We start from the raw sequence: 13,815 nt of genomic DNA on the forward strand, positions 1-13,815 counted from the left end.
ACTTTATTCTTCCAGACCTTTCTGATTTGATCTCCTTTTTCTTTGTTGTGGTCACTACTCTTTGCTGAATGAATGACCTATGCTATTCCCAACCCAAAACAATGACCTTTTAAACTGTTTTAATATTTACTAAGGAATTATTTGTCCTAAAGCTTAGATTCAGTGTCCCTAATAGATTTCCGTATAGGCTAAAAGGTGGTGAGAGAAGAGTTCAAAGTCTGAACTTTTCCTTTTATCCAAACTAAAGCAAGCCAAACACCCTGCTTCTTCACTGATTTAAGAGTATATATTAAAGATGAATAAAAAGTGTCAATTCTTTTGCTACCTTTTCCCTGTTATTGCCCTAATTCATGCCCCAATTTTCACCCTCATTTCTAAATTGAAATTTTTTCTTCCTCAAGTTTAGTGAACTTTTTACTTTTTTGGCTCTTGTGCTTACTCGACTGAATCTCCTTGAGCATAGTTATTTGATTTTATTTGTCTTAGCTTCAGATTTTAGCATCAAGCCAAGCGCCTTCTATTGACTTCATAAATGGTTATTGTAGTACATTTTTCACAGTCAAGTGCTGATGTGGTACCAAAGACAGTATCATGTGTGTAATAGACAGGCAATGATTGTTCATGGTTTGTTGATAGCAGGAACTCAGTATTTATTTATTGATTGGTTAAGTTTAAATACATTTTACAATTGAGCATCAGATGAGTTAGGTGCTCCTTTTCTTTCCAAAGCTTTTTAGAACTGCTCACTGGAACTCTGTAGAGCACATTATTTAACTTATAGCTGTCCGTACCTTTTCTGTAATGTTACTCATAAGGTTTGGGCCATATCATCTCATAATAAATGAAGAGTTTTTAAATGCTTGCAGTACTAAACTCCTGTGGTCAGAATTCCGAAGAGACTTATCTCAAATTCTATCCTATTCCAGATGCTGCCACAGCCAGGTTCCCATATACTTTAATAAGATAGGTGAATGAATATAGTAGTTTTCAAAGGATACAGACATGAAAACGAAGCGCTAATGTCTTCTGATGCTAGCTTTTCCATTACGCCTACTGATACGGTTATGTAGAAATTGTTTTCAGGGCCTATGATTAATTCCTCTTTCCTACAGCAAACTGCTAAGCCTTACTCCCCTTTTTTGGTAGAATTTGGACTTGTCAATCAAACCCAAGACAGTTAGTTCTGTGGGCACCCCTTAAAGCCTAAAGAAGGTAACATTAGAGCCAAAAAGAAAAAAAGGTAGCATACCACACACAGTGGATGGTAAATGTGTGAGAAGTATCACCAGGAGAGAAGTAACATAGATTGAAAACATAAATCCTTAAACATTTTTGGATAAACCATGGGAGCTAGATCCATAAACTTTGTGGGGTTAGGAAGCTTGGAAACACCCTTACTGTAGGTATTGATGTGCCTTCCTAAAATATTCCCTAAATGTCCGTGCAAAACCCATACTGAACTGATTGCATAGTTAACTGAACTAGTAAAATCTCCACTTCTATTTAGGATTCTGAACATGAGGGGACAGAGGGAGGAAGCAAGGCATCTGGGATCACAGATTGGAATAATATCGCTGATTTATACTGACTTTTGCATTGTGTCAAAGCCTTGCACCGGGACAGGGAAAGTGACCTTCAATGGAACATAATGTTATCAATGACTTCTAATCAGTCTCCCCCCTCCTGAGATTTAAATTTTCTATAAAGCTTGTAATGTTTTCAAGATTCAACATTAAGGTCTTTTTACATTGTTTCCAGCTAAATGAGAGTTAAGGGCCTTCGCCTTGCTTCCCCACTCGCGTACTTGAAATGCTGGAGGGCAGAGTTCCTCCACACTCGCTGACGTCCCCGCCCCACCGAGCGGGACAAATGGCATTTCAGGAAGGAGAGCTGCTGGCTTCAGGCGCCAAATACAAGCTAGAAAAGGGGACCCAGTAGGAGGTGGTTACATCGGGAATGAAAATCAGGCTATTTAGGGGAGGAGCTTGGCGAGGTGGGAGTGTTGCTTTAAGAGCTGGAGCACAAATTAATGGGCAATTAGCCAGAGTGGGCGTGGCGCCTGCGTCCGGCCCGCCTGCGCGCGGAGCCCGCGCCCGCAGTTCAGCGACCCGCCCGCTGGGACAGGTTTGATCCCGGTTCCTGCCGCGATCCACGGTGCGTGCGTGCGTGCCGGGAGGGTGGGGGTTTGCGGGGACAGGCCGCGGACCGCGTGGCGGGCAGGCGCGGGGAGGTGGGTGGCGGGCGGAGGGTTAAGAGGTCTTTGCTCCAGTTAGCTGCTCACCCTGCTTTGTAGTGGGTCACCCCGGAAAGGGAGCTGTGTTCCCGCACCCTTGTAGGCAAATTTTCCCTCTGTCGAACTCCAGGAATGCAAGTTGAGAGTCATTTTTGCTTGTTGAAGTGGTGATTTACTACCTCTTTATTCTCATCCACTTTGAAAGGGCCCCCTTGAACTTTTGGGGAACAAAAAGTACGTGCAAGTTGTAGTGACGCCTACGAAGTCCCTGCAGTTTCAGCAACTTCTGTGCACCCCGAGAGTGTAAAATCCCGAAGCGGCTCTACCTCCTGGTCCTGCCGGCCTCTGTACGCGGCGGAAAGACAGGTGGATCTCCCGTGCACTTTGATAGGCGCGAGAACCATCAGCAAGTTTACAATAATAATCGTAACAACAAAGTGCAGGAGGACATGGATTAGACCCTGTGATATTTTTATGGCCAGTTAACTGGAAAGCTAAGGATGAAACTCCCTAGAAGGCTCTGCACCCCCCAATCTGGAGGAGGAAGTCACATAGAAGGACTGAAAGAGAAGGGGACCTTCTTTGGGAGTGAAGGCCTCAGATATTATTGCTCTCTCTGGACTGGGTGGTGGAGAGAAGGGGGTCTAACATTCCCCCCCTTCCTTCCTTTGAAATAGTTCCAAGGCCTCTTGGTAGTCCTGGCACCACTTTGACTTTGCCCTTTTCCCTGTTCCTGATTTTCTCCAAGGGAGTGCCAAGTGGGCTTTAATTAAGCTTTGTTTACAGCCAAAGGGACACTTCCCCAGTCCCCAGCAACAGCCTGGAGTTCCCAGCGCCCTAGCCTGCTGTGAATACCAAGCTAGACACACCTTTGGCATTCTTTGTGGGCTTACAACCTGGGAGTCAGGGTCGTGTGGGGACTTTGCTGTCCTCTGCTGTGTTCAAAAGAAAAGGACTAAGTGTGTTGACCATCTTGGATCACTTTTTTAAAATGGGGAATCTGTCCACATTTGCATGTTGCTCTCTGTGGCAGACAACTACAGATTTTGCTTTTAGAGTGGAGTTTTTTCATCACTGAAGCTGGAAAAGGAAGGCAGAACAGTCCCCTGAGAACAGCCTCTCCCACATCTCCCCAGAGTCACCAGCATTTTCCTCCCAGCACCTGAGCTCTGAAGTAGGAGTCCCAGTAGGCAGTCACCTTAATCCGTCCAGGCAATTCTAGAGCTCATGTAAACAGCAACAAAAGGGCACTGAATTATCTTTTCCTTATCTCGTGGGTAGTGTTCTGTTGGTTTCAATGTAAAACTGCAGAGTCATGGCCCTGGGGATGTGTATCCAGATTTCCTCCGTGTTTCACAATATTGACAGAGAGGCTGCCATGAATAAAGGAACTTTGCTCTTTTTGGCCAAGAACCCGCAAACAGGAGGACTATTTCTCAGCTGAGAGCTGAAGACTCAACTGCGATAGTGGTGGGGGAGGGGAAGACAAGAAAGGAATGGCATTTGACAGAAAATTCTCCGAAAAGACAGGAGCAATCTTAAATTTTTCCGCCTGAAGGGGGAGAGACCATGAGTTAAACACTTGAGAAAACTGGGTTCCGGTGTTGGTCCCTCAATTGTGAATTTGGGTCCAGTTAGTCACTGTACCTCTCTGGGCCTCAGTTTCCCTATATGTTAAAGGTGGAGACAAATATTATGCTCTGACTATAGTAGAGTTTTCCAGATCAAGTGAGATAATGTGAAAGCTTCTAGAAAACTCTAAAATGTTATGCTCAGTGCCTAGAACAGCGCCAAAGCAGGAGCTTATCTATTTACCCGATGCTTATAGAGCATTTCTGTACATTTGACTCATCTGATGCTTGCAAGATCCTGGAGGTAAGAAATATTACTGACTTCATTTTACCGGTGAGGTAAGTAACAGAGTCGAGATCCACCTGAACTCCAGGCTAGGTCCAGAGTCTGTGTGCTCAACACTCCACCTTTGTTCTCTCAAAGGCTGTCACCTCCACATGAGGGGACTGAGCTCGGCTCTCTGCTAAGACAGATTGAGGGATTCTTCTCTATTATGCCAACCAGTAATGGCCAATAAAAGAAACAACACACTATACATTATAATACTTTTTTCCTATAATTTATAAGCAAATTTCATATTTTGCTTTGCTTACTTTTACTTAGATTATTTCTACCTCGTTTCTAGAATACTCAAATTATCTTACACTTGACCCCCTTATTATTCCTACTATACTGTGCTCCTTTCTCCTGGTGACTTTTTCCTGTAAGAATCTTTCAGTAATTTTGCTTTGAGTGTACCGCCCAGCGTGATATATATAGTCTCAAGGCAACTTACTGGCAAATCAACTTTGAAAACAGAAGTTTAGACTGGCAGCGCCTATCTCATGGTATAAATGACTCCTGTTTGTTAACGTTTTACCTTTACTCCTCACCTGGCCCTCGGGTGTGCAGAAGGTGAGAGGTGGTGGTCCCAGAGAGGTGTGCCATGGACCCACGGGGTGTGACCTCAGGCGCAGTGTTGACCCATCTCCCAAAACCACAGGCCTGAGGAGTTAAACCACATTTTTGGTGATTGAAAAACTCTCTGAGTGAGATGCACTTTCGATACATTTTTCACATTTAAAGAAGAAGCGTCCCATTAGCCGTTTCCTCCAACTGCTGACATCTGTGTGTTCTTTTCCCACCAACAGCTCCGAAAGGCTGCCGCTTTTTCTCTACTCTTTCCAGACCAGTTTTCATCGAGGGGCAAACATTCTCTGAACTTCTATTCCATTGCTAAATAAACTGTTTCATTCTGGAGACATTAGTAGAGGCCTACTGTTACAGTTTGAAAATTATTGTTAAATGGCAACACTTCCTACTTGATAAACTTTTCTTAAATTATTATTATTTTTAATTAACCTTCTCACTGTTTCATATCTCTTTCCAGAAGTATAGGACTTTGGGATCCCTTATTAAGCTAATTACTTGAACTCCGAAGGATAGAGCAGTTTATTCATGACTTTCACCCCTCAGTACTAGAACAAGTGCAGATTAATTAAATGTTACTAAAAGTATTACCTTGCACAGAGGCTTTATCTGACATAATGTGCTTTCAAGACTACTGACTTGTAGGGGGGAATTAATTTAACATATGTATTTTGTTTTGTTTTAAACTAGAATATATCAATTCTCTTTGCCTAAATCTGAGGAGTACATTTTTGGCTTATCCTTTACAATAGGGGTTACATAGGAAAGTTTGGTTTATCTGCAAAATGGGATTAATGATACCCACCTTGTAGCGTAACTGGAAGAGGAGAGGAGATAGCAGGTGTAAGGGGTACCAACAGTGCCAGCCACAAAGTACACGTCAGTCAGTGTGAGTTGAATGTGAATTCAGCAGTTTGTGGTTTCTTGAAGTAGACAGTGCAGAGTGGTTCATGTGTGAGGTATGAGGTCAGAGACGTGGGTTCGTGCTCTGACAATAGGTATTCTAGTTATGAGGATTTTAGTATCAGAGTTATGAAGCTTATGTAAGGCAATGCACATAAAGCACATGCGTAGTTGGACTCATACTTGATGCATAAAATTAAATATATATGTATATTGTATGTGGTTTATATCACAGTCATCAGGAGCACATAGGCAGCTTTATGACCAGTAACCGATTAGAGAAAAATTTATAGATTCTTGGTAGATGGAGAAACTGATTAGAATTTGACAGAGGTCGGTCTAATATGATTGCATACAGGGGTTGAGTTTTCAAGAATGAACATTGTCTAGAAGAGACTACACTCCATGTTCAGCAACTTAAATAGTATTTGAGCTTGGGTATGAGAAAAGATGAGTGTTGATGTGAAAGAGATAGAAGAAGCAGATAACAGAGCTGATAAAGAACACAAAGTGGTTAAAAAGCATGACTACCAGATAGTGCAAAGAGTTTAAATTTTAAGATTTATCCTAAATTCCTACCCACTTTGACTTCAGTATCACCAGGGTACCTTAGCTTTCCTCCTGAGCACATTCCCAATTAATACATTTCACTCTAGACTAAGATAGTTACATTCAATTTACTCTTGGCATCTTTTAGATGGAAGTAGATATGGCCTGTGAGTCGTATAAAGCTAATCCTCCTTCCCTTATTCCTTCAATGAAAGTAGCATAAATGCCAATTTTTCGCCTTGCATTTGCAAGCCTATTTTATGTTTGGGTTCATTATCTTCCTCCTCTGCCTCCGCCTCCTCCTCCTGCTCCTCCTCCTTGATACCCTTCCTCCTCCCCACTCCCCCTTCCCCTCCCCCATTTGTCCCTCCTCCTCCTTCTTCACTTTCATTAGTATTTATGATGACCATGATCATGTATTAGTGATGATCATGATAAGGATGTAATAAACTTTACTGAGGGTTTTTAATAAGCCAGGTGCTCTAAGTTTATTCTGCATGTTATCTCAACTAAATCCTGACAACAACCCAATAAGTTAGGAGCTATTATTAGTTCTATCTTATAAATGAAGTTTAGCCTCAGAAAGGTCAGCCTTTCAACCAAGGTTAATAACCAAATGGTGGGATTGGAATTCAGTTCTTGGAACCTGAGATCTTGACTACTAAAATGACAAAAACCTGTAAGTTTGGTTTCCAAAGCAGAACATATGTAAGAATTTAGGCATTCCTAACCAGACATTAATGGTACTATTATGTACATAGTTCTAAAGAGCTCAATCTATGAACTCTGGTCTTTTGTGTCCAACTTGTTGTTCATCTTGATGTAAAAATATGACGTTAGTCTATGTTTATGGTGTTTTGTTTATTTATTTGCCTTGTAATACCCCCTACATTTTCATATTCATTCTGCTCATTTGATGTCTTCAAGCTTAATGATAGAGAACTAGAAAAAAAATTCTGTTTATTTTGAAATTTTAGAAAAACTAAATGATTATTTTTTTCTGTAAATAACCTAAGATATTATAAAGAACAGTGTGGTTAATACTGCAATATAAGTACACCAAGTGATCATCTTATTTGGAGTATTTATGTCTGATTTTTCTTATCTTGTCTACAGTCTTTTTTAAGATTCCAGAACAAAGCTGAAAAAAATGGTTGACCTTGCTCAGCTAATGGAAAATGAAGTATTCATGGCCTTTGCCTCCTATACAACAATTGTTCTTTCAAAAATGATGTTTATGAGTACTGCAACCGCATTCTATAGATTGACAAGAAAGGTAAGAAATTTGCAGGACATATTTTCTCACTTTTAAGAGTTGAAATTCTGAAAGGCGATATTAATTTCCTTTTTCCACATTGTTTAATGCTGCAAATTAAGTATGCAATCATTTGGTACAAATGGATTTGATATATTTATGGAACCTGTATTTTCCCCCAGAAACTAGTTTTTTCATTATGGATTTTACCTTTTGTCATGCTGCTTCAGCATGTGAGATTTCTGGAGTATCTGAGTTTTCAAGGAAACTATCCGTGATTTTGAAGTTAATTTTATCAACCGGAGTTTACAAAATACTCATTTTCTAAGTGTTTCCAGCTCAGTTACAGGTCAAGGATATGCTTTGGGGACAAAATTAAAGTTCTTATTCTCACAGTAGAGTTTCTTGTGGGACAAGATATTTGAATTTTGTATACTTCTGACTTTTTTTTTAATCCTCACCCAAGGATATTTTTCCATTGATTTTCAGATAGAGTGGAAGGGAGGGAAGGAGAGAGAGAGAGAGAGAGAGAGAGAGAGGGAGAGAGAGAGAGAGAAATAGAAATATCAATGTGAAAGAGACACATCGACAGGTTGCCTCTCGCACGACCAGGGCCGACGGGGGGGGGGGGGGGGGGGGGGGGCAGGGGTGAACTGCAACTGAGGTATGTGCCCTTGACCGGAATTTAACCCGTGACTCTTTGGTTCAAGGGCCATCCTCTAACTGCTGAGCCAAATAGACCAGAGCTACTTCTGACTTCTTAAGTGAATACTCTTGCTACCCAGTGTTTTAAGAGTGATTTAAAAAAGGAGAACTGGAGGCATGGGGAAGGTGGTAGAAAGACATCCTGTATTCATGCAAGGTGTATGACACAGTGAGGGGAGTCCAGCAACTCAACCTTGTCAGAGTTCAACTGTTTTCATTGGTGTGGTCCCTGAGCCTATTCAGCAGTTTCTTGTCCTGAAAACCACCTATATCAGTGTCTGTCCTGAGTTTTGTCCTCTAGAGCCTTGCTTTTATCTAGGGGTCATAGTCCTTCCTAAGGTATTTCCTTGCACTATCTTGAGGTATAATTTCTTCTCCAAGGATATTTGCATTTTAGTGGGGCACATTCTCACAGGTTTAAATCTCCAATGGGACAAGGTGTTGGAGCAGCAGGCCATAAAATAGTTGCTTACCATCAGGTTCCCACTGTCCTCCAGAAGCACAATGGCACCAAGGATAGCAGAAATATACCCTGTCTTGTAAGAAAAGGACAAAGGTGCCAGCCCATGTGGCTCAGTGGATTGATTGTCATCCTATGGACTGAGAGGTCCCGGTTGGATTCCCAATCAGGACACATGCCTGGACTGCAGGCTCCATCCCCAGTAGGGGGCGTGCAGGAGGCAGCTGATCAATGTTTCTCACATCCATGTTTCTATCTCTCCCTTCCCTTCTAAAATAAGCAATTAAAAAAAAGAAAGAAAGAAAAGAAAAGGCCAAAGGAATTGAGATTTGCAGAGTGCTAGTGATGTGTGCCAGGAGTCATGATGCTCTTTATATGTACCAGGTCCTGGAATCAGTTCACATAATTGTTAGCATTATCTCGTTAGTGTCATTATCATTAGTGTCCTCACTTTATAGCTGAGGAACTGAAAGTCAGAGGAGTAAAGCTTACCCAAGGTTTCACATCAGTAAGGGGTGAGACTGAGATTCAAATTCATATTTTTTTAAACTCAGATTTCATGTATGTTCCATATAATACAATCATTTACTTACTCAAAATATATTTACTGGCTATCTAGTGTATGCCAGGCATTTATTTAGGAACAAGATGGACAGACCTGACCTCAAGAGCTGCCACTGTATCACATTCCAGCCCATCAGTTCTCAACATCTTTATCTGGAATTAATACTCATGTCACAATAAGAAATAAAATATTCATGAGATTTCTGAGCTTAAATTAAGGCTAATTTTGTAGTTCTTGTTTTTATTTATTAATCTATTATGAATTATTAAACAATTGAATATACTTAAATATTTTTTAAGTGCACATTTCAAGTTCCAAGGGATGGGGGAATCATTTCAAACAGCATGATAATTACAGAAAGAAATACATGAACATATGCCCTAGAATGGGTATTTGGTATTGTTTATAGGAATGTAATCAACTTCTTCTATTCAACCCGAAATTTTAGTTAATTCAGTAAATGAAAAGAGGTGCACATATCCTAACAAAGTACAGAATACATTTCCTGCCCCTTGCTCTTCTAATATCTTTAGCAAGTACATGTGTGACTTTCAGAAGGGCAATCAGTAGGAAATGTTAATGCCCTTGAGAGAAGGTGCATGAACACCCCTATGAAAAAAATGCCAGTTCACCATAATAGTCAAGATAACTTAGAATTATGCTCTCTTTTTCATTTTGCTTCCTTTTCACTATTTTTATACATTGGTTTTTATTTCAGCTCTTATTTATGCTTCTCTTTTCAAAAAATTTTTGCACTGTTAATAAAAATTCAGATTTAAACTACAGATGCTCTCCTCTCCCCATGTGTTTGCTCTATTGCTCCAAATTTTCTTTCCATAGGGCCATCCTGGACGCCTGTTTCTTCCGTTAAAATGAAAATAACTTAGGTAGACTACCCCAATGTTATCTGTTATTTGAAAGCGATTTTCTTGGTATTTGGAATAGGTGTTTGCCAACCCGGAAGACTGTGCAAGCTATGGCAAAGGAGAAAATGCCAAGAAGTATCTTCGTGTAGATGACAGAGTAGAGCGTGTGCGAAGGTAAACACACTATCTCCTGAAATTGTTTATTTAGTTGAAGAGTTTTGGTCAAGGAGTTCAGTGAGGATTCTGGAGTACTGAAGAAGGGAGAAAGTCACTCATCTTATCTAGTCCGTATAACAATGGCAGAAAATTAAGGATCTAGAAGTCTTCAACTATCAACGCAATTATGCCTTTTGCTAATTTTGCTGTACTTCTGTGCACTTTGTTGGGGTTAATGACTTTGTTCTGTGTAGGAATATATCAAAACTAAGGGTAGGTAGGAGGTGAAATGAGAATAGTAGATTCTTGCAGTTTTGTTATCTTTCCTCAGAGGTGAAACTGTCAACTTATGTAAAAGGGTGAAGAATTAGGTATTTTTGCATAAGTTTCAAAGTATAAATGTGGGATGTAGCTCTCTCTCCTCTCTGTCTCTCTTTTGTAGACATTATATTTAATACACTTAGAATTCAATGAACAATGAAAAACAGTAAGCCAAGATATCATCTACATAGCTTCCTAACAGTACAATTAAATATACTTATTTTAAAAGCACATTGAATTTTATTCTGGAGGTATAGTTCTTAATTCTTGTCATAAAGTCAGGTAAATTGAAACTTTTTTTCAGCTTTATTAAGGTATAACTGACAAATAAGATCAGAAGACATTTAAAGTATACAACATTCTGAATTAATACACATATCCATTGTGAAAGTATTCCCCCCATCAAGTAAATTAAGTAAATTAACATTTCACCTCACGTATTTACCCCCTCCTATTTTGTTTTTTTTTTTTGGTGAAAATATTTAAGTCCTCCTACTCTCTTAGCAAATTTCAGTGAAATAGTACAGTGTTGTCAGCTATAGTCATCATGTGATACATTAGACCCTCAGACCTTATTTCTCTTTTAACTGAAAGTTTGTACCCTTTTACAAAACTCGTCTTATCATCCTCACCCCCTCAACCCGTGGCCATCACTTCTACTCTATTTCTGTAAGTTTGACTTTTGTTTATTTTTCTTTAGATTTCTCGCATATAAGGGATACCATACAATATTTGTGTTTCTATGTCTGGCTTATTTTTCATACCATAATGCCCTCCAGATTTATTAAAGTTGTTGCAAATGACAGGATTTCCTTTTTGAAGGCTGAGTAATATTTCACTGCATGTATATCACATTTTCTTTATCCAGTCATTCATTGCTGGACGCAAGTTCTTTCCATTATTTGGAAAGAATAATGCTACCTGGTTATGAATAATGCTACACTTACATTTAGCTTTAGAAGACAGGGAATAATGAATATATGTTTCTGCTGATTTTTAAATTAGTGTTTTACCAGTCATCTTTTTCCACAGGGCCCATCTGAATGACCTTGAAAATATTGTGCCATTTGTTGGTATTGGCCTTCTGTATTCCTTAAGTGGTCCAGATCTCTCTACAGCTCTACTGCACTTCAGACTCTTCGTTGGAGCACGGATCTACCACACAATTGCATATCTGTTACCCCTTCCCCAGCCAAATCGCGCTTTGGCTTTTTTTGTTGGATATGGAGTTACTTTTTCAATGGCTTACAGATTGCTGAAGAGTAGATTGTACCTGTGAGGAGAATCATACCACTCATCATCCAATTATTTTCTAAGAATTCTGTACTCAATTTATAATGAGTTCTAAGTGGGAGGGAACAGAGAAATTGAGATGAGGAAAACCTAGGCTGAATATTAACATCACTAATATCCTTGACTCTAGTGTTATATTTGAGATAGAAATTTAATGAAATTCTTAAATCTTTTCTCTTATTCTTAATGTTCTTTGTTGTAAATTTTGATTATAATTTGTAACATTCATTCACCATTTCATATTTTAAATCTATAAAAAGAGCGAGTGCATGTATGAGAAACTGATTTCAATATTGCTGAAAGGGGCATATGAAATAAAGAATTTAAAGAATAATTTTACTTGGCTTTATTTTCCCCAACTTGTATTTTCAAAACCTTCAAATCTATGGAAAAGTGGAAAAGTAAAACAATGAGCCTTTTATGTCTTTCACTTAGATTTACTAATTGTTAATATTTTGCCATATTCGCTTTAGCTCTATCACTCAGTGTTTTTTTTTTTCCTGAACAATCTGAAGGTAAGTTGCAGATATCAATATAGTTCACTCTGAAATATTTCACCATGTGTTTTCTGTAAACAATACAGTCTCCAAATAACCACAATACCTTTATCACATGCAAGAAATGTAATATTAATACACTAACATTAATTCATATGTATAATTCACATTTAAATTTCCCCAATTTTCTTAATAATGTCCTTTATAACTGCTTTATTTTTGATCCAAGAATCAAACAAGAACCACGCAAGTATTTGGTTACCATTTCTATGTAGTTTTCAATAAAATGAAAGAGTTCCTTCACTTTTTTCCCCTTTGCCTTTTATGGCCTTCACGTTTTTTGAGAATAGGCTGGTTGTTTTGCAGAATGACCCTTAATCTGGTTTTCTTGTGCCTGCTATTTTCTCATTTTTAGATTCAGTTTGTCCCATTGTTAGTGATGTTAAATCTGATTGGTTTAGTAAACTATTATCAGATTTATCCATTGTAATGGTATCTTTTTATTTTTATAATCATGTGTGGGTTGATAAATTGAGAGTTTGCAAATCCTCTTCTATAAACTTTCACCCAATGGATTTAACATCTAATGATGCTCAGTTGGTTTCTGCATAAAAATATAATTATGTAAACATAAAATTTTATAAAATATATAGGTACATAAACTGATAAACACCTATATCTACACATTTAGATTTTTTTGTCTTAAATTGAATTATATATATACTTAAACCTTTATAATAAAGGATGAACTTTTAAAATAACTATTTTTCTTGTACTTGCTATTCAATTTATATTATTTGTTTTCCTTTCTATCTCTTGATTAGTCTTAATTTTAAATACATATTTCTTAAATAGTGCTTCACGTGACTCTCATAATTGTTCATTTAGGTTTACCACACAAGGGAGAAGTAATTTGTAATATTTTAGGTTTCATAATTTGAGCAACTCTTAAGTCTATAAGTAAAATCTATTGGACAATTGATTATGGAGAATTCTGTACAAATTTCTCTTCACTTTTTTTTTCTAATTTTAACAATTTGCATATCATGATGTTCTCTTCAGGGAAGCTTTGTGGTATAATTAATGGAAAAGACCATGAGCTCAGAGGAGACAAGTCCAAAATTCAAGGATTGGATATGCCTGCTTAATATCTACCCCCCGCTCCCGACCTCTATTATCTAAATTTGGGCAACCTATTTACCCTGTCTGATGGGTTGTTTTCTTCAAACATTTTTTGAAGTTCAAATGATATGTGTGTGAGGCATATGGAAAGTACTTTCTGAACAATGACGTGTTCTCCATGTGTAAATTATTTGAGTAATCTATCAATCATAAAAATTCAGGTGCCTTAGTTCTTCTGAGCTTCATGTGAGATATTTGTGTAACCGTTGTCTTCTCTCATTTTTCTTTTTCTTTCTACTACCAAGGTAACGCTCCTTAGAGTAGTAGCAAAGTGGATTGTGGTGGTTGTAACAGTCATTCATTCAGCTACTGATACTTGATAGCCATTACTAGACAACTGTCAGGATAA

General features: G+C 38.5%; 1 protein-coding gene across 1 annotated transcript; it reads left to right on the top strand.

Moving 5' to 3' along the window:
• The first annotated feature begins 2,107 nt into the window (after positions 1–2,107).
• MGST1 (microsomal glutathione S-transferase 1) lies at positions 2,108–12,886 on the top strand. The gene is made up of 4 exons (XM_036251951.1): positions 2,108–2,154; positions 7,283–7,442; positions 10,097–10,191; positions 11,527–12,886. Exons 2-4 carry the CDS (start codon positions 7,317–7,319, stop codon positions 11,771–11,773), a joined length of 468 nt encoding a protein of 155 aa, XP_036107844.1. The 5' UTR covers positions 2,108–2,154; positions 7,283–7,316; the 3' UTR covers positions 11,774–12,886.
• Positions 12,887–13,815: the final 929 nt, after the last annotated feature.

Source organism: Molossus molossus, unplaced genomic scaffold (assembly GCF_014108415.1).
Source record: "Molossus molossus isolate mMolMol1 unplaced genomic scaffold, mMolMol1.p scaffold_m16_p_10, whole genome shotgun sequence".
NCBI classification, from domain to species: domain Eukaryota; kingdom Metazoa; phylum Chordata; class Mammalia; order Chiroptera; family Molossidae; genus Molossus; species Molossus molossus.

Bases quoted from the DNA above. Each gene is read 5' to 3' on its own strand.
- MGST1 (XM_036251951.1), top strand. From the start codon at position 7,317: ATGGTTGACCTTGCTCAGCTAATGGAAAATGAAGTATTCATGGCCTTT. The intron at 7,443-10,096 runs GTAAGAAATTTG...TATTTGGAATAG, and splicing joins TCTATAGATTGACAAGAAAG to GTGTTTGCCAACCCGGAAGA. The intron at 10,192-11,526 runs GTAAACACACTA...CTTTTTCCACAG, and splicing joins AGAGTAGAGCGTGTGCGAAG to GGCCCATCTGAATGACCTTG.